Here is a 21258-nt window from a genome sequence, read left to right on the forward strand (position 1 = left end):
TTTTTTTCTTTCCTTTTTCTAGTCCTGTCATTTCCTATCCTCCATGACCTTTCAGATAACTCTTACTGTGGTTCGGCAATGTCATCTGTCAGTTAACACAATACCTGAAGATGTAGTTCATTCGGCCTGGGTGACTTGAATTCAACAAGAATAGCTAAGTGCCTTCTTACTCTCCTTATTTCCCTTGGGTATCAACTTCTTATGACCTATTTTTTTTTGCCCTGAATTCTCCTTGGCAGAGAAACAGAAGCTAAATATGAATCAAACAGCTTTGCCATCCCTGTCATCAGTTATTACAGAGCCCTTCTCCTTAAATAGCCTTCATCTCCCTTCTTTGATCATCCTTTTCCTCCTAATATCACTTTTGAAGTCCTTTTCAATTGTCTTCAGCTCTCCTCACCAGCCTTAGCCTGTTCTGGGCTTCAACAATCTTGGAACTAGTTTGACAGGACCATGTCACACTTTTGTATTTATCCTCCACTTTGAGCTCTGGTCTTGGTTCTCCGATTTCCCATTGGATGTTTCAAACTGACTGTTCTGTAGCAATCTCAAGCCCAGCATGTCCAAACAGACCTCCCCCAAAACCACTCTTCTGAATTTACCTATTTTTATAAAGGGCACCACCCTTCACACACCTGTGCAATCTTTAAATTATCCTTGGCTCCTCATTTTCCCTCCCCCTCCATGTCCAATCAGTTGCCAAGTTTCCCCCCCCCCCCCCCCCCCCCCCCCCCCCTCTAAAACCTCCACTATATCTCTTGCCTTCTCTTTACTCATACAGACATCATACTAGTTCAGGCTCTCATAATCTCTCATTTGTACAATTGCAATAGCCTTCTGCTAGACCTCCCTCTTTCAAGTATCTCTTCCAATCTATCCTTCCATAGCTGCCAATTCCTAAAGCTCGGTCCTCTGCTTTGTCATTCATTTGCTTAACTTACTCCAGTGGTTCTTTCCTACTGCTAGGATAAAATACAAACTTCTATGTTGTCACAACACACACCGGCCTGCCTTTCCAGCCTTTTTATACCTTTCCACCACTTCATACACTCTTTGATCTAGTCAAACTAGCTTTCTTATTGTTCCTTATACACAACATTGAATCACCCTTCTTCTTGTTCCCATGCCCGAAATACAATCCCTCCCTCTCTCCCTCCCCTCTTTATCTCAGTTTCTAGTTTCTTTCCAAATTCAGATCAAGCTTATAAGACCTTTTGTGATCCGCTTAGCTGTGGGTACCTCCCCTCATCCTTCATCCCACCTATAGTTTCTTATTTTTAGATACTTATATGCACACATGCTGTCTTTCCTTATAGAATATAAGCTCTTTGATCACAAGACCAATTTCATTTCTGTCTTTATATTTCCAGACTAGATTAATACTTGGTGTACATAGTAGACACTTAATAAATTCTTGTTTATGAATTGATTGCTAACTTCTCCTTGCTTCCGTATTCTGCGAATGGCTTTTTAGAAATTTTGTTTGTTAAGTTTTCTGTGTGTCCACTTTGGGCTCTTTAGACAGCTTTCTCTTTTTCTTCTCATTGGTAGTTTCCCTTTGTCTCTTCTGAATTTCATTCTTGAGTTTCTTAGGATAGTAGAACCACAGATTTAGAGCTGGGAAGGGCCCTTAGATTCCAACCCTCTCATTTTGCAGATACAAAACTGAGGCCAAGAGAAATTAAATAACTTTCCTGATTTCATACAGCTACTGAATGTCTAAGGTGGAATTTGAACTCAGGTCTCTCTGATTTCAAATCTTTTTCTCAAGTTACTATGCTTAGGCTATCAATATTCCCTAGTCAACTTAGTTTAGGAGTCAAAGATCTTTCACTAGGAAAATGAAGGATTGTGTCTTTTCAATGTGTTGTTATATGACAAACAAAATTACTATTAATGCTTAGTGTGTATTCAGCGAATGCTATTGTTTTTTTTTTTGCAATTAAATAAAATCATGCTATTTGTTGCTGTTGTTTTTTCATGTTCAGTTCTTTGGGACCCCATTTAAGGGTTTTTTGTTTTGTTTTGTTTTGGCAAAGATATTGGAGGAATTTGCCATTTCCTTCTCCAGCTCATTTTACAGATGAGGAAGCTGAGTTCATTTAGCCTGAGACAGGGTTAAATGTCTTACCCAGGGTCACACAGCTAGTAAGTATCTGAACTTAAATTTGAACACAGGTCTTTCTGATTTGAGGCCCTGTGCTCTATCTGCTATGCCCACCTAGCTGCCCACATCAAGGACCTGCAAATCAATCCACACATGTTGAAATCTTTCATTGTGTTGTATACTGTAACACATCCTTAGTCCCCATAAGGGTGTTATTATGTAGCATTCCAATAGATTTTCTTTTCTTTAAAAAAAATTGATTTACTTACTTTTAGTTTACAACATTCAGTTCCACCGTCCCTTGAGTTTCAAAATTTCTCACTCTCCCTCTCCATCATGGCGGCATGCACTCAAATACAGGATCTACACATATCTCCACATTAATCATTAGTCAGGTTGTAAAGAAGGATTATAACTGATGGAATGATCAGTGGGAAAGAGGAAACAAAACAAAACAAGAAAAAGAAACAGAGCAAGTAGTTTGTTTCAATCTGCATTCAGACTCCACTCTGTCTCTGGGTGTGGATATCTCTTTCGATCATGAGCCTTTTGGAGTCATCTTATAACCTTACATCGCTGAGAGGAACCCAGTCTATTGAAGAAGGTTGTCACACATACGTTGTGTCTGTGATTGTGTACAGATTTCTCCTGCTTCTGCTCTTCTCGCTCAGCATCAGTTTATTTAAGTCTCTCCAGGTTATTATGAAGTCCATCTGCTCCTCATTTCTTATAGCACAGTAGTATTCCATTACATTCATATACCACAACTTGTTCAGTCATTTCCTAATTGATGGGCATCCCCTTGATTTCCAATTCTTTGCCACCGCAAAAAGAGCTGCTATAAATATTTTTGTACATACAGGTTCTCCTCCCACTTCTCTGATCTCTTTGGGATATAACCCTAGAAGTAGTATTGCTGGGTCAAAGGGTATGCACTTATTTATAGCCCTTTGGGCATAGTTCCGGATTGTTCTCCAGAATGGTTGGATCAGTTCACAATTCCACCAACAATGTACCAGTGTTCCAATTTTTCCACATCCTCTCCAGCATTTATCATTTTCCTGTTTTGTCATCTTAGACAATCTGACTGGTGAGATGTGGTGCCTCAGAGTTGTTTTGATTTGCATTTCTCTAATCAATAGTGATTTAGAACATTTTTTCATATGTTTGTAGATATCTTTAATTTCATCTTCTGAGAACTGCCTGTTCATATCCTTTGACCATTTATCAATTACTCCAACAGATTTTCAAAATGTAAGCAACTTTGAGACATCCTTCTTTGTCCGTCATGCAGGATTAGCATTTTCAGTAAAGTTGATCCAAGTGACATGGGGTTTACTAATGAGATAATGCATATAAAGACCTTTGTCAAAGCAAAACACTGAGTAAATATGAGTCACAACAGAACACAATTGTAATAGAATAGTAATTGATAAGAAGCCCAAATCCTAGGTTTCACTTTTGGCAAAATGTAACAGGTGGGTTTGTATAGGGCAAAAGCTCTGGATTTGGGGTATGAGGCCCCGATTTGAATCCCATCTCTGCAATTTATAATCTGTGCTATTATAAGTAAGTTACTTGTCTTTTCTTGGCCTCAGTTTCTTAATCTGTAAAATTAGGGCATTGGTACCTTCTTACAGAGAGGTGATGGAATCAAGCTACAAAATAAGACACTATTTTTTGATGGTCAATGTGGGAATTTGCTTTACTTGACTATGCATATATGTTTTAAGGCTTTTATTTTTCAGTGGGAATTGGAAAGGTATGGTAGGGAATAGGAGAATAGGAAAAAATTGAAAGAATAAGAAAAGAGAGGGTCACTGAAGCATTTTAAATGCACAAAAGAGAACAGAAGGAAGGTTAGAAAGAAGGTGGACAAGCAAGATTGCTTTGAAAGTTACATGTTGAGGGAGGGGCAACTCAGTGGTACAGGGGATAGAGCACTGACCCTGGAGTCAGGAAGATCTGAGTTTAAATCTAGTCGCAGGGGCGGCCAGGTAGCACAGTGAGTAAGAGCACCGGCTCCAGTGTTGAGAACACCTGGAGATCGAATCCCGGGCTCAGACACTTAGCACCCACCCAGAAACACCTGGCCGTGTAACCTTGAGCAAGTTACTTAACCCCAATTGCTTAAAAAAAAAAAATAAATCTAGTCGCAGACACTTACTAGCTGTGTGACCCTGGGCTAGTCCCCAATTGTCTAAAAAAAAAGTTACATGTTGAATTTAGTTTATGAATATTTATGAATTTAGTTACAAAGAAAAGAGAATTGTACAGTAGAGATTATACACTCTGTTTTCTATTGTATTTATACAGGAATACTCATTTTATTTGGTGTTTGTCAAGTTCAGAATGAAAAAATAGCAATTAAAAAATAAGGGAGTTGTATTAAATTGATTTCTGACATTCCTTCCACCTTTAAATGCAATGACTTAATGATTTATCTTTGTTGCTACTGTTGTTTAGTTGTTTCAGATGTGTTTGATTCTTTGTGACCCCATTTGGAGCTTTTCTGGCAATGATCCTTTAATGATTTGCCATTTCCTCCTCTAGCTCATTTTACAGATGAGGAAACCAAGGCAAACAGGGTTAAATGACTTGCCCAGGGTCACACAGCTAGGACGTGCCTGAGGCCACATTTGAACTCAGGTCTTCCTGACTCCAGATGCACCACTCTTATCCACTGTGCCACCTAGCTGTCCATTATTGCCACTAGACTCTCCAAATTTTGTTTTTGCCCCCAACTTGCTAGGATATCAAAAGCCCTCATGTTTACTCCTGATCTTACCTATCAAAACATGCTTTCTGGGAAGGATTTGAATTGATTTAAATTGACAACATCTTAGAATGTTGTCATTGAGTCATTACAGTTGTGTCCAACTCGACCCCATTTGGGGTTCTCTTGGCACAGATACTGGACTGGTTTGCCATTTCCTTCTCCAGCTCATTTTACAGTAGAGGAAACTGAGGCAAACAGGATGAAGTGACTTGTCCAGGGTCACACAGCTAGGAAGTGTCTGAGGTCACATTTGAACTCTGTGAGATGTCTTCCTAGTTCCCAGCCCAGTGGTCTATCCCCTGTGCCTCCTCTACTTATTCCAGAAGATATATGCTACATGAGATATTGCAACAATATCTGAATTAGTCATGCGGTACCTGTGGAATTTCAAGCATTAATTATACAATTATGGATCATCTTTTTGGAACTAGAAGGAGTCTCAGAGGTCATCAAGTTCAACCTCTCTTATTTGACTGAGGAAGAAATCTTGGCATAGAGAACTTAAATGATTTTCCCAAAGTCACACAGGTTATAGGTTGTAGAACTGGGATTTGAACACAGATCACTGACTCTTAATCTCACACACTTCCCATTGGATGAGGAAAAATGTTGTTTGGGGCCAATGAAGAACCCCGGAAATCATAATGTGTCATCTCTTTTGGACCTGTTTTTTTTTTAACCAAAACTTTATATTTTATCTTCAGACTACAAGAGTATGGAAAAGAAAAGTTCTTTTTAAAAAACTTTTATTTTTTTAAAATTAATTTGTTTGTTTCCTTTTAGTTTACAGGATTCAATTCCACAATTCCTTGAGTTTCACATTTTGTCCTCCTCCTTCCCCTCCCCCCATGGCGGCATATAGTCAAGTATAGGATCTGTAAATACTTTCACATTATACATTAGTCAGGTTATAAGGACGAATTGTACCAGCTGGAATGAAAAATGGTAAAGAGGACATAAAACCAAATAAGAGAAGGAAAAAGATCAGGTATTTTGCTTACACCTGGATATAAACTTAGTTCTTTCTAATTCTTTCTTTGGATGCACATATTTCTCTCCATCATGAGTCTTTTGGGATTGACTTATATCACTGCATTGCTGAGAAGAGTCCAGTCTATCAAAGTTGGTCATCACACATACGTTGTGTCTGTAATAGTGTACAAATTTCTCCTGGTTCTACTCTTCTCACTCAGCATCAGTTTGTATAAGCCTCTCCAGGTAAATATGAAGACTGTCTGCTCCTCGTTTCTTATAGCACAATAATATTCCATAACATGCATATGCCACAACTTGTTCAGCCATTCCCCAATTGATGGGCACCCCCTTAATTTCCAATTCTTTGCTACCACAAAAAGAGCTTCTATAAACATTTTTGTACATATGGGTCTTTCATTTCTATGATCTCTTTGGGATATAACCCTAGGAATGGTATTGCTGGATAAAAAAGGTATGAAAGTATTTATAGCCCTTTGGGCATAATTCCAGATTGCTCTCCAGAAAGGCTGGATCAGTTCACAACTCCACCAGCAATGCATTAGTGTTCGAATTTGCCCACATCCTCTCCAGCATTTGTCATTTTCCCGTTTTGTCATCTTACCCAATCTGACTGGTGAGATTTGGTACTTCAGAGTTGTTTTGATTTGCATTTCTCTAATCAATAGTGAATTAGAGCATTTATTCATGTGCTTATAGATATCTTTGATTTCTTTCTCTGAAAACTGCCTGTTCATATCCTTTGACCATTTATCAATTGAGGAATGACTTGTATTCTTATAAATTTGACTCAATTCTCTGTATATTTTAGAAATGAGTCCTTTGTCCGAGACATAGGTTGTAAAGATTCGGAAAAGAAAAGTTCTTGTCATGGATATAAAAACCTAGTATCTGTGATCTTGGGCAAGTTACTTCACCATCTGGGCCTCAGTTTCCTCATTTGTCAAATGAGAGGGTTGGACGAGATCATTTTTGAGGTCCCTTCTGGATCTCAATTTATGACCTTATGAGCCTAAAATTAAAAAGTGGAATCAAAAGCTCCTGATTTTTCCTTTGTTCATGTTTTCTTATTTGTTTTGAATGTACATGTCAAAAATACTAATAGCTGTCATTTGTATTGTGCTTTAAGGTTTATAAAGTGCTTTACATATTTTATCTCATTTGACCTTCACAACAACCCTGTAAGGTAGATGCTATAATTATACTCATTTTGCAAATTACAGAACCCAGGTGGAGACAGGTTAAGTGACCTGTCCAGTGTCACACAGCTAGTAAATGTGTGGGGCAGGATTAGAACTCAGGTTTTTCTAGTTCCAAGTGCAGCATTTTATCTACCTAGGTGACAACCTAGGTGCCTCAAAATAATGCAGTGAATGAAGTGAATGAAACTGAAAAGTATGTCTGTATTTTCTGTCTCAAGGTAAAACTATCCATGAATTTATGAAGAGAGTATGATTGACAGAATTGTACTGTAGAAAGAACTCTGCATCGAGAGTCAGAAGACCTAGATTAAGATCCTGACTGTAATTTAATACCTTTGTTATCTTGGGCATGTTACCTTGTTTTTTTCGTCTAAGGCAGGGATGGGGAACCTGGGACCTTGAAACCACATGTGGCCCTTTAGGTCTTTGGGTGAAGCCTTTTGACTGAGTCCAAGTTTTACAGAACAAATCCTTTTATTAAGGGGATTTATTCTGTAAAGTTTGGATTTAGTCAAAAGGCTGCACTTGAGGTCCTATAGGTCTACATGTGGTCTTGAGGTTGCAGGTTCCCCACCCCTGGAAGAATTCCTTACCTATAAAAAGAGGGGGCTGAGTTAGATGGTTTCTAAGATTCTTTCCAGTCCTAAATCTATAATCCTATACTATCTCCTGCCAAGAAAATCTCAAACAGGGTCACAAAAAGTCGGACACAACTAAACGACTAAACACCAAACAATGGTCAAAAGTAGCTCTGGATAAAATTCTGGCACTGGCTTGTTTGGTGGCCTCTTTAAATGTAGCTGGAGAAAGAATCTGTCTCTGTTCATTCTCTTGGATGAATGCCAGTCAGATATCTTTGCCAACTCAGTTCAAGTACGTCCAATGTCATGTGATGGGGGAATAGGAAGCATTTTAAAGGAAGAGATTGGAATAACTTCTTAACAGAAAAGCTGGGTCTTCTGGAACAGTGAAGCATTACAAAAGTCATGTTAAGTGCCTGAAACTAACCGGAACTGATGTAAGTAGGAGTTTTTTACATATTCTAATCCTATCTTTTAGAAAAGCAACAAGTGATTTACTATTCTCTTATTTGGACTGCAGATGAAAAAAAATATCAACAAGTGATAAAATAAGATCACTTTATTCTGAGGGAAAAAAAACTACATTTTTTTGGATTTCAGGATGTAGAAATTAAAGGATTTTTATTCTATTTAAAATCAAAACTATTTTGCACCTAATTTAAAATAGAGCATAGAGTCTTTATTAAATGATATTTAAAAATGGATTAATAAATTAGTCTCATAGGGATAACAATGGCCATAGGCTCAGAGTAAGTATTATGAGAATCCAAGACTGGGATGGACTTTTGGGGAAGGTAGTAGATTCTCACTCACTAGAAATAAGTGAAAGTTGGATGATCACTTGTTGTATATGCTTACAGGCAATTCTTATTCAAGTAAGAGTTCGAAGAGATGATTTCTGAGATCCTTTCTAACTCTTGTATTTTGTGAATTTAAAGCCTTTAAAAATATCTAGATTTGTGATTTCACCCACATAGGATACTTCCAGGGTTGAAAGTTCCTTTGCTGATGTGATCAACACCTGGGTTTTAAATTTTCATCTTAGCTTTTTGCCTATGGCATTGAGAAGTTAAGTGACTTTTTTATGACCACATATATGACCAACATATATAGGAGATATATATATATACACACACACACATACATGCATACATATATACATAAACTGTGTGTGTGTGTGTGTGTGTATGGTATGAGAGAGAAAAAAGAGAGCAAGAGAAACAGAAAGAAGGACAGGGGGTCGAAGAGAGAGACAAAAATAGACAGAGAGAGAAATGAGACAGAGAGAAATGGGTATGCTGGTAAATGTTTGACAACTGGTTTTAGGGAAAAAGTGTGGAAAAGGCTTAATGTGGGGATAGCTGGGTGGCACAGTGCATTCAGAACTGGCCCTGCAGTCAGGAGGATCTGAGTTCAAATCCAGCCTCAGATACTTTCTAGCTGTGTGACCCTGGGCAAATCATTTAACTCTTCCTAAAAAAAATGTTTAATCTGTATTTTTGATGTTTTCTCTATTGCTTTTTTAAGTCTAGGCAATGAACAAAACAACAAGTCAATCTCTGATTTTGTTAGCATTTTCTGATTTCTGAGGTATAAATGCTCACACTGAAAATTTTAACAATCGGCTCCTATGAGCTGGCTCCAGGACATTTTCATTAGCATAGGTCAGAGGGAGGACTCGAACCCACATCTTCATGTATCCAACACTGGCCTTCTATCTGCCGTACCAACTGCTCTGTGTCTCTACAAACAATGATGACAGAAATGTCAGCACTGAAAACTACTTTGTGTTTTTCAAAAGAATTAAGGAATAAATGAGTTCCTTTAGTACATGGAAAGAACAATCACTAGAAATCAATTTGTTTGCATTCTAATAGATAGGTCTGCCATATAAGCTCACAGGCAGACAAGGGAGCTGATGAGCTTAGTGATTCCTGGTGCTTCTCAGCACCATTCATTCATTCTTTATTATTGATTCCTTTTATTTTCATACCACATTAAAACATTTTTATTCCATCAACTATTTCCTAATTACATGCAATTTTAACATTAATTTTTAAAAATATATTTTATTTTCCCCCAATTACATGTTAAAATAATTTTTTAATATTTAAAAAAGTTTTGAGTTCCAAATTCTCTCGTTCCTTCACTGTCTCCCCTCTCTTCTCCCTGAGGCAGTAAGCAAATTAATTTTTTTTTTTTAAGCAATGGGGGTTAAGCAACTTGCTCAAGGTTACACGGCCAGTTATTATTTCTGGGTGTGGTGCTGAGTATCTGAGCCCGGGATTTGATCCCCAGGTCATCCCGACACTGGAGCCGGTGCTCTTACTCGCTGAGCCACCTGGCCGCCCCTAGCAAATTAATTTTTAAAAAATTTGAATTCCAAAATTTCCCCCTCCTTCTTATCTCTCCCCTACCTCTTGAGAAGACAAACAATATGGTATTGATTATATATGTGAAGTCATGCAAAATGTATTTTCATATTATCCATGTTGCAAAAGAAAACACATAACCACAAAACCAAGAAAAATAAAGTTAAGAAAAAAATATGCTTCGATCTGCACTTAGAGGTCAACAGTTCTCTATCTGGATGTGGATAGCATTTTATATTATGGGTTCTTTAAAACTGTTTTGGATCATTGTCTTGATTAGAGTAACTAAATCTTTCACAGTTGATTGCTTTATAATATTGCTGTTTCCATATATAATGCTCTCTTGGTTCTGCTCACTTCACTTTGCATAAGCTCATGTAAGTCTTCCCAGGTTTTCCTGAAAACATCCTGCTCATCATTTCTTATAGAATAATAGTATTCCATCACAATTATATGCCACAACTTATTCAGCTATTCCCCAACATCCCCTCAATTTCCAAATCTTTGCCACCATAAAAAGAGTTGCTATAAATATTTTTGTACAAATAGGTCCTTTCCCCTTTGATCTCTTTGGGATACAATACTACTTCTTAGTAGTAGTATTGCTGGGTTAAATGGTATGCATAGTTTTATAGTCTTTTGGTCATAGTTTCCAATTGTTCTCTAGAATGTTTGGAACAGTTCTCAACTCTACCAATAGTGCATTAGTGTCCCAATTTTTCCACATCTTACCATATTCGTTTCTAAATAACTCTCCTGGATCAGGGTAAACCTTCCCTTGAAGGAAGGATTAAAAGAGAGAAAAAAAAGAAAAATCCAGCTAATGCATTGACTGTATCTTACAGGCTATGTACATTTTCATACCCATAATACCCTATCTCTTAAAGTAAGGGATTGCGGTGCTTTTTTTGGGTAACTCTTCTCCCCACTGGGGTTCAGTAATGATAATTACTAAGTGTTCATTTTTAATTGTTCTTTCCATTTGAATTATTATAATCCTTGTACATTGTTTTCTTAGGGAATTTATTTGTACATTTCTTATTGTGTCAGTACTGACCCCCAAGATAGAAGTGGATCTTTTGTGAGGTCAGAGTTCATGAGTATCTTTGTGCTTCTGGCTATCAGTCTTGCTCAATGTCAGGAATGCATCTTGGTTCTACTGTTAGGTATTAAAATTTTTTCATTGTTATTATTAAATGCTATTAGTCTGCTTTGTTGCTTCTAGTAATTTGTGGAGAGAATTTTGCATAAGTGAGCTACTAATGACTTTGAATTACGATCCCTGTTTATTTGGCTTGGATGTTCTAGTTACTAGGAGGGGTTCATAATCTTGATTTGAAGTAGCTGTCAGGAAGTTATTTGAACCTTGGAACATTTCTCCCATAAATTATTTGTTTCTTTAAAAACTTATTTTTTAAGTCTGTTGGCAATATCTCAGGCTAACTTGGTCTTGAGAAGTTTCATGTCTCCAGTTGCCTATTAACCCATACTTCTAAGTGCTGATTTAAGGCAGAGACTAGCTTCTTAGCTGAAATCAGAGAAGTCTATGCTTGTCCTGCAGCTGCTCCCTCAAACAGAAAATCAAGCTGATTTTCTGCAAGGGAAGGCTTACCCTGGTACAGGAAAGCTATTTGGAAATGAATGTGGTGAGCTGTGGAAAAATTGGGTCACTAATGCACTGTTGGTAGAGTTGTGAACTGGTCCAGACATTCCAGAGAACAATTTGAAGCTATGCCCAAAGGACTATAAAACTATGCATGCCCTTTGACCCAGCAATACTACTACTAGGAAGTAGTATTGAGAATACTACTCATACAGAGAACAGTTTGAACAACTGGAGCTAGAAGTTATCTTGAGAGCATCCAGTTCAATCCTCCCATTTTACAGATGAGGTAACTGAGTCTCAGGGTGGTTGTGACTTATTCAAGTCCACACAGATTTGGTTATCTGGGGACCTTTCTTCTATATTCAGTTAATTTTTATTCATAGTTTCCATTTCTCAGGGTTAAGATTAGGGTCCAGGATAAGAGAAAATGGTTTCACTTAACCAGGAAGTAGAGATTATCGTAGTCATTCTTCCACATGGAAGATTTAAGTTAATTCAGAAAACATTTATTAAACTCCCATTGTTGTTTTGAGGAACTGGGTACTGGGGATACAAAGACCAATGGTATGATTAAGGTTGGGAGGAACATTAAAAGTCATGTAGTCCAATGTTATCTGTCCCTCCAATTTTTAGAGAGGGAAGTCAAGTAATTTGTCTTAGATGCAGTTAGCTGGTACAGTAGATAGAGTGTTGGGCCTGGAGTAAAGTCTGAGTTCAAATTTAGCATTAGACACTTGCCAGCTGTGTGGCTCTGGGCAAGTCATTTAACCTCTGCTTGCCTCAGTTTTCTCTTCTGTGAAATGGAGATGATAATAACAGCATTTACCTCTCAGGGTTATTGTGAAGATCACATGCGATAATATTTGTAAAGCCCTTAACAGAGTTGCTTGTCACATAGTAGGTTCTGTATAAATACTTTTTCTCTTCCCTTTTTCCTGGTCCCAGGTCACAGAAGTAACAAGCAGCAGATCTGGGATTTGAACTCAGGACCTGAGACCCTAAATACATCTATCAATATAATATCAATATCTATCAAGTAATTCTCCATTTAGTTTCCCTTATGGAGCTAATATTCTAATGGGAGGATATAATTTAGCAGATAAATAAATGCAGTCTAATTTCAAGAAGAAGAATTAGGTGGAATCAGAAAAGGCTTTCTTTTCTTCTTTTTTTTGGAGGCAAACAGGGTTAAGGGACTTGTCCAGGATTTGAACTCAGAAATATGCATCTTCCTGATTCTAGGCCTGGCACTCTTATCTGCTGTGCCACCTAATTGCCCCAAGTCTAGGAGTATTGATCTTCCATCAGTGGCATGGTCAAAGCTGTATTTTAGAAATTTTGACTTGGCAGCTGTGTCGGAGGATGGAATAGAGGGGGAGTGACTAGATCAGTTAGGAGATTTTTGCAATAGGCCAAGTGAACAGGCTTCCTTCTATTAGATGGCAATTCTGTCAGCAGAGAGAAGGGGACGGGCCCAAGAATTTTGAAGCAAACTCAATAAGCCTTGGCAACTGTTTCTCTGTGGAAGTTGCATGAGACAAGGCCTATTCTTTTATTTGCAGAGTTGAAGTACAAGGAGTATGAAATAGTGCATATACTGTCAGCCGTAGTCAATGTGTTACATGATTTTGCTGAACTTTTTCTTTTCTTTTTTAATATTTGCTAAAAAGGAAAACTCACTTGTAAGAGAGGCATAGAATTGGAAATGAATGTGGTATAAAAGGGGGCAGCAAGCTGGCTCAGTGGCTAGAGTGTTGGGCCTGGAGTCAAGAAGCCTCCTCTTCCTGAGTTCCAATCTGGCCTCAGACACTTACTAGCTGTGTGACCCTGGGAAAGTCACTTAACCTTGTTTGCCTTAGTTTCCTCATTTGTAAAATGATCTGGAGAAGGAGTTGACAAACCATTCCAATATCGTTGCCCATAACAAGTGGTATAAAACAAATGGTACATAGTAATAAATGCTATTAATTCTATCATTCTTTCGTTCATGCATTCATCATGATGCCCCAAGTAGAAGCAGAGGAGGCTTAAAACCAACACATCTCTCTAATAGCTGTTATTGTCGAGTCATTTCAGTCATGTCCAACTCTTTGTGACCCCATTTGGGGTTTTCTTGGCAAAGATACTAGAGTGGTTTGCCATTTACTTCTCCAGCTCATTTTACAGATGAGGAAACTGAGGCAAACAGGGTTAAGTGACTTGCTCAGGGTCACACAGCTAGTAAGTGTCTGAAGCCGGATTTGAATTCAGGGAGATGAGTCTTCTGGATTCCAAGTTCAATGCTCTATCCACTGCACCAAATCATTCATTCATGCATGCATTCATCATATACTGGGAGCAAAAGCAGAGGAGACTTAAAAGCAACCTTTTAAGAACATTTAGTTCTTAAGTATTTGCTCAAGAATTAGGAAAACCAAATCTACTAACTTCAGTGATGGTAAATGGGCAAAATTATGAAACTGATCAAGTTTGCTTTTTTTGTCTTTCTCTTGTCTCTCCTTTCCCCTCTCTCCCCTTTCTTTTCTGCTTATTTTTTCTTCTCTCGTTTGCCATATTCTTAATACGCTCACATTGGACTCACATATCTCCTGCTGGATGAGAATGATCCGCTAAATGAGTTCACATTCAGATATTCGTGATTGATAATAGCATCATGTTGCCTCTCACCAGAGCATTTTCTTTTTAAAAGAAGTCTAGGGAGGATATTTAAACAAAGGACAGCCCCCAGTGGTCAAGTGTGATGTGTGTGGGAACTTGGAGTCAGAGGAGATGTTAAAACCATAGATTTAGAACTAGAAGGGCCCTCAGGATCCACTTCCTTCTTTTTACAAGTAAACTAAAGCATAGGGAGGCTAAATGAATTCCCCAAGGTCACACAAGTATTGACAGAAGTGGAATTTCATGTCACATCCTCTGATTCTGGAGTCAGTGTTCTTTTCTCTGTTTGATGCTTCCTTTCACCTTCTGGAGAAAGGAGCCTCACAATCTACTCCAGAGATGACCAAGTATGGACAACGTGAGTAAAGAAGCAGAGGTGATCTGAGAAACTTTAATTTCTTCATTGCCAAAGACTTCAATGTCCATAGGAGCAACATTTTTTCTTTTCCTTTTTTCATTCCTGAGAAGACTTCTATGAACTGTTGCAAAGTGAAATAAGCAGAACCAGGAGAACATTGTATATACCATAACAGTAATGCTGTAGCAATGATTGTATACCTTTCCCTTAGGGCAGCTAGGTGGTACAATGGCTAGAGCACTGGGGTCAAGAGGACCTGAGTGCAAATTTGCCCTCAGATATTTATTAGCTGTATGACCCTGGGCAAGTCACTTAATCCTGTTTGACTCAGTTCCTCATCTGCAAAAGTAGATGAAGAAGGAAATGGCAAACCATTCCAGTATCTTTGCCAAGAAAACCCCAAATGGTGTTGGGCAGAACTGAAACAATACAATATACTTTGGGAGGTACTTTTAATGCAGAAATTGTGTTGACTTTGTACATAAAATGCAGTTTTGCAATACCAGGTCTGGATCAGTTTTATTGGTATTTTAGCTGAAATTGCACAAGGTGTGGTGGTTTGGTTAGCATGCACTTCCTCCCACAAGTTGAACTAGCTATGATTTGGAATAAAGGGTAAAGGCTCTTTTTCTTAAGGCAGGGTAGGGCTGGGGCTGAGTCACTGACTACTTGCTGTGGTCAACTTGACCCATTGTTACTTCTGGTTTACATTTATTCAACTCTCACTATGTCCTAGATAGTCTGAGAGAAGAAACTCTCTATGGTTTCTGTAAGTGCTTTCAGAGACTGGATTAAAAGGGCAGAAGGGGGAGACTTCCCAAGGGAAGGATGGGTAACAGCTGGGTATAGATACAGATAAGTTTAGCGGTAGCAGTCCAAAGAGGAGAGGTTTTAGAAGTGACAGGAGGGGGACCTGAAAGCAGAGGAGGGAGAGAATTTGTCATAAGAACACCAGGAAATTCTAGGAGCAGGGGTAGAGAGATACAACACATATCACACACTTACTGGTCCCATCACTTTGTGGCAAATAAAGGGAGAAGTGGAAGCAGTGTCAGATTTTATATTCTTGGGCTCAAAGATCACTGCAGATGGCGAATGCAACTGTGAAATTAAAAGATGCTTGCTCCTTGGAAGGAAAACCATGCTAAATTTGGACAGCATACTAAAAAAGCAAAGTCATCAACTTGCTGAGAAAAGTTCATATAACCAAAGCTATGGTTTTTCCAATAGCAAAGTATGTATGGCTCTGAGATGCTGAGAGCAGCAGAATCAATATTTTTGAATTGTGTTGTAGGAGAAGAATTTGAGAGTCCCTTGGACAGAGAGGAGATAAAATTAGTCAATAATTAAAGAAATTAATTCAGACCACTCATTGGAAGGACAAATATTGAAGTTGAAGCTTAAATACTCTGGACACTTAATGTGAAGACAGGACTCATTGGAGAAGACCTTGATGCTGGGAAAGATTGAAGGCAAAAGGAAAAAGGGGATGGCAGAGGATGAGATGGATAGATAGTGTCATGGAAGCAATGAACACGAACTTGGACAGACTTCAAGAAATAGTGGAGGTTAGAAGGGCCTGCTATGGTTTTGTGGGGTCATGAAGAGTTGGACATGACTGACTGAATGAACAATAACTTGTGTACCAGGCACTGTGCTCAGTTGTGGGGTTACAAATACAAGGGGGATCGTTATTGCCCTCAATCAATTTATGTTCTAATGTGGAAAGATGATTCATACAGTGAAGCTGGATGGGAGCAGGGTAGTTTGGAGCTGGTAGCCTGGAAAGGGGGCTTGGTTTTTGTTAATATCAAGTGACAAACCACCCAACAGAACCCAGCATAGTTCCTGGGGGGGCTCCAAGTTTCCTTGAGGATGAGGTGGGGGTAGAACAAGAAAAGGCAAGAATAGAAATGAGATAAAGTGAGTTAGTGGTTCATTTGTATATGATCCAAAGATTACAAATGGGAGATGTTAAGGATTGAAGAGAAAAAAATAGAGGAGTATTCATTGAAGACTGTGGACACTGGCTTGAGCTATCTAAGTCTTAAAGGTAGTTAGGTACTATAGTGGATAGAGAGGTTGACCTCGAGTCAGGAAAGTCTGAGTTCAAATCTATCCTTGGACATTTACTGTATGAACCTGGGCAAATCACTTAATCTTTGTCAGCTTCATTTCCTCATCTGTAAAGTATTATTGTGGGGATGATAATAGCACCTAACTCAGAGGGTTGTCATGAGGGTCAAATCAGATAATATTTGTAAAGCACTTTGTAAACTCATCTGTTATGATTATGACTATTAAGTTTTCACTGAGCATCTGTCACTTTTGTATATTATTTAGGGAAATTATTATGTATGAGAATTACTTGTTATTTATAATGATGTGTTTTCCCTCCTTCTTCCCCACACAGACTGACAAGGACCAAAGATGACTCCCCTGGTCATGGTATCCTGCCCCTCAGCTAGACTCCTTGCCTCTTTCCTCCAGCGAGGAACTCAGCAGGCTAGCAAGTTTCAGCTGCACACAGGGACCCCTTCTGCTGCCAAGGACTACTATGAGTTCCTGGTCCTGGGAGGGGGCAGTGGTGGGATTACCATGAGCTCCAGAATGAAGAAGAAAGTAGGGGCTGAAAATATAGCCATTGTTGAGCCTAGTGAGGTAAGTTGGGATTAGAATCCTAGAGGTGTGTGTGTGTGCGTGCGTGTGTGTGCGCGCGTGTGTGGTACTGTAGAGCAATGGTTTCTAAACTTTTTGTTCTTGAACCCCATCAGTAAAAATTTTTGAATATGCATTCCCAATATGTATCTATTTACTTAATTATCAAAAGAGATTACATGTGTTAAACCTTTGCAAACCTTAAAGCGCTATATAAATGCTAGCTTTTATTCATAAACTACAGGCACATGTGTATATTAATAATTGTGTATTTTATAAAATGTATGTAAAATAAACATTAAAAAAGATGTGATAAAGATTAATTGGTACTCATCAATAGGGAACCATTGGAGTTTCTTGACTTCATGGTCAGACAGGAGCTTTAGAAAACTTATTTTGACTAGAATGAGAGAGAGATTGGAGTGGGGAGAGACTTGAGACAGGGAGATGAATGGAAAGGTTATTGTAATAGCACAGGGAAGAGGGGATAAAGGCTACAACTAGAGTAGGCTGTGGTATTAGTGAGAAAGAAACAGCTGTGAGATATGTGGGGATCAAAGTGAGGTCTGGAAGCCAGTTGGGTAATAATAGCTAACATTTATATAGCACTTACTATGTTCCAGTCACTGTGCTAAACACTTTACAAATATCTCACTTGATCCTCAAAAAAAACTTGAGAGGTAAGTGTATTATTATCATTCACATTTTACAGTTGGGGAAACTGAGGCAAAAAGAGGTCAAGTGATTTTCCCAAGGTGCTCCATCCACTGCAACTCCTAGTTGCTTATTATGCGGGTGAGTGAAGAATCAAAATTTACACTGAGATGGTGAGCCTGAGTAATTGGAAGAACAGTGGTGCCCTCAATAGTAACAGGGAAATTGGGAAGATGGGTGATTTGGGGAGGAAAAGAAAATATGATGAGATCTGTATTCAAAATAGCCATGTTGTTGTTCAGTCACTTTTCAATTATGTCTGACTCTTTGTGACCCCTTTGGGAGCTTTCTTGGCAAAGATAGTGGAGTGGTTTGCCATTTCCTTCTCCAGCTCCCTTTACAGATGGGGAAACCGAGGCAAACAGGGTTAAGTGATTTTCTCAGTGTCACACATTTAGTAAGTATCTGAGGCCAAATTTGAATTCAAGAAGATGAGTTTTCCTGACTCCAGGCCCGGCACTTCATCCCCTGTGCCAACTAGCTGCTCCCCCAATGTATTCACGCTTGAACTTGACTCCAGACCCAGTGCTCCATACACTGCCCTTTCTAGCTGCCTCTGGTAGTTCTGCAAAGACAGTCTTAAGATAAAGTATGGGAAAGAGCAGAAAACAGATGGCTGCTCAATAATCTTTATGACGAGGGGTTTGCACTTGATGTTTCTTTACAGTTCTAGATCCGTGATCCTATGGGGAAGCATATAGTAAAGTTTGGACCAGGGTAGGGAACTTGTGGCCTTGAGGCCACATGTGACCTTCTAGATCCTTGGGTGTTGCGTTTTGACTGAATCCAAGTTTTACAAAACTAATCCTTTTATTAAGGGGATTTGTTCTGTGAAGTTTGGATTCAGTCAAAAGACTGCACTTGAGGACCTAGACTGTGGCCTTGAGGCTGCAGTTTCCCCACCCCTGGTTTAGATGAATGCAACAGTAAAACTATTTGGCTCAATAACAGTTTTTTTTGGATTCAAGGGAGAGAGATGCTACTGATTCATGCTCCCATGAAACATAAGAAATTTTGTATTTCTATCAGGTGGCCAGGTACCATAATCAATAAAATACTGAACTTGGGAGTCAGGAAGACCTGAGTTCAAATCCTGTTCAGGTGCTTACTGTCTGTGTACCTTGGGAAAATCACTTAACTTCTCTTAGCCTCAGATAGAGTACCAGGCCTAAAGTTAGGAAGGGAAGACTCATCTTCCTGAGTTCAAATCTGGCCTCAGACACTTACTAGCTGTATGACCTCGGACAAGTCACTTAACCCTGTTTGTTTCAGTTTCCCCTTCTGTAAAATGAGGTGGAGAAGGTTTCAGTGGCAAACCATTCCAGTATCTTTGCCAAGAAAAGTCCAGATGAGATGAAAAGAGACTGAACAATAACAAAATGGGGATAATAATAGCCCTCATAGGGTTGTGGTGAGAATCAAGTGAGATAATTTATAAAGAACTTTGCAAACTTTAAATATAAATGTATATTTATATGCTGTATAAATGCTAAGTATTATTATTATTGTTGTTATAATATGAAAACAAAGATTACATACAGAGAAGTTTGTGACTTAGCCACCTTGGCCTCTTGTTCTGATTCTGGGATATGCCACAGTCCAAGTGAGAGCCACCCAGAAGCTGGACAGCTCCTTCACAAACACTACCCAGACTGTGAGTGAACCCCTTCTTTTCTCCACCTGGTCTCTCCTAGTATCTACCTCCCAGGATTGTTGTGAGGATCAAATAAGATACCTTCTGTAAAGTGTTTAGCACAATGCTAATTAAGCACACAGTCGGTGCTTAATAAATGCTTATTTCCTTCCTTCTTTTCCCACCCCCTGCTACAGTCTAGCTGCCAGGGTTTTGCCCTGGGTTGCTGGAAGTAAAGAAGATCAAATAATAACAACAACAAGCATTTACATAGTGTTTTAAGATTTACAAAGCACTTCAGGCATGTGATTTCATTACATAGGTTATCTCATTTGGTCCTCACACCAACCCTGTGAAGTAGGTTAAAAAACTGATGCTGAGAGATGTTAACTGACTTCCCCAGGGTCATACGGCTAAGCAAGTGTCTGAGGCAGGTTTTGAATTCAGATCTTCTTGGCTCTATTCCCAGAGTTCAGTGCACTACATTTAGTGGTCACAAAGAGAAAAAGGAATGAAATGAAGAAAAATGATAAATATTAGAAGGGAAGATCAAATAGAAATATTAATGCATGGTAAGAATTTCCAAGAATTTTAGTGAAATGTTGGGTGTTATAGTTTTTATTTAATTTTGTTTTTTCCCCTGGAACAATGTTCTATATGTAGTAGGTATTCGATGTTTGAATCACATTGTTTGGGGCTCTGAATAGTTGGAAGCCAGTCCCTTCTGATGGGTGACTCTTGGCCAACCTCTCATTTCTTAGTTCTCTTTGCTCTTGCCTCCATGCCTATTCCTGGTGACTGAACTATTGTTCGTGCAAAACTGAGCTTGAAATAAGAAACCTATTGCTTCCCATAAGTGGGGGCAGTAGATTCATCAATTTCACAACTACTGCTTCTGTCCATTGTTGGCCACAATGATCTTAGGAAATAATTATAAAATGTACCTTAGGGATTACTGGCTCACAAACTAGCTAGTTTCTTGGTTTTGGGAGGAGTGGGGAACTTTTCAACAATTTTCTGTTGTTGGGAGCTAAGCAACTAAACATTTGGAATAGTTTTGGGGTCTATGAGGATGTCCTAGGATGTGTATTAGCAATAAAGAGTCTCTAGGGAGTTTGTAGCTACCACATGGGATTATTTATGGTTGCTGGGTGGTTCTAAGACCCATAGGATCTCAGAAAGTCTGAAGAATCCTGATTTGGACTAAATCTCTTGGGATCTTTTCCTCCTTTCTTAAAGTACTTTTCTTATAACAATGCTGTATAAAAAGGTAGTCTGATTATCCCTAGACAGTGTGATGGATAGTATATAGAGAGTCTTGAAGCCATGAAGACCTGAATTCTTAGAAAAATTTTCAAACAAATAAGTGACTTTAACTCTCTGAGCCTCAGTTTCCTCATCTGTAAAATGTAAGGGTTGGTTTAGACACCCTTTAATATCTCTTCCAATTCTAAGTGCTATGAAATTGAAATTCCCAAAGTGCACATTAAACTAGGTTGTTTCCTCTTTTATCTGGTTGCCTGCCAGTTTTCCAGACCAGTCTTTTTCAGAGTTGTTGCCTGAGAGTAGTTGCCTTTCAGACTTATCCATCTAGGGA

The 21258-nt window shown here is 38.7% G+C and overlaps 2 protein-coding genes across 4 annotated transcripts in view; one reads left to right on the plus strand and one right to left on the minus strand.

Moving 5' to 3' along the window:
• Window positions 1–21258, minus strand: part of GATM (glycine amidinotransferase) — a 501978-nt gene that overhangs the window by 412960 nt on the left and 67760 nt on the right. The gene's annotated exons all lie outside the window — the stretch shown is intronic.
• The window catches only part of SQOR (sulfide quinone oxidoreductase), a 65169-nt gene that overhangs the window by 20898 nt on the left and 23013 nt on the right, over window positions 1–21258 (plus strand). For 2 of the 3 annotated variants that reach the window (XM_069105962.1, XM_069105965.1), the window contains exon 2: window positions 17070–17317. In XM_069105962.1, the coding sequence (XP_068962063.1) occupies window positions 17087–17317 (231 nt within the window). In that variant the 5' untranslated portion in view covers window positions 17070–17086. Of the gene's footprint in view, window positions 1–7948; window positions 8100–17069; window positions 17318–21258 lie in introns of those variants that run through there. The other variant, XM_069105963.1, reaches the window with a different exon arrangement.

The sequence above is a fragment of the Petaurus breviceps genome, unplaced genomic scaffold (assembly GCF_028583685.1).
Source record: "Petaurus breviceps papuanus isolate PSGF00001 unplaced genomic scaffold, PetGlider_PUasm1.0 77, whole genome shotgun sequence".
Classification (NCBI taxonomy): domain Eukaryota; kingdom Metazoa; phylum Chordata; class Mammalia; order Diprotodontia; family Petauridae; genus Petaurus; species Petaurus breviceps.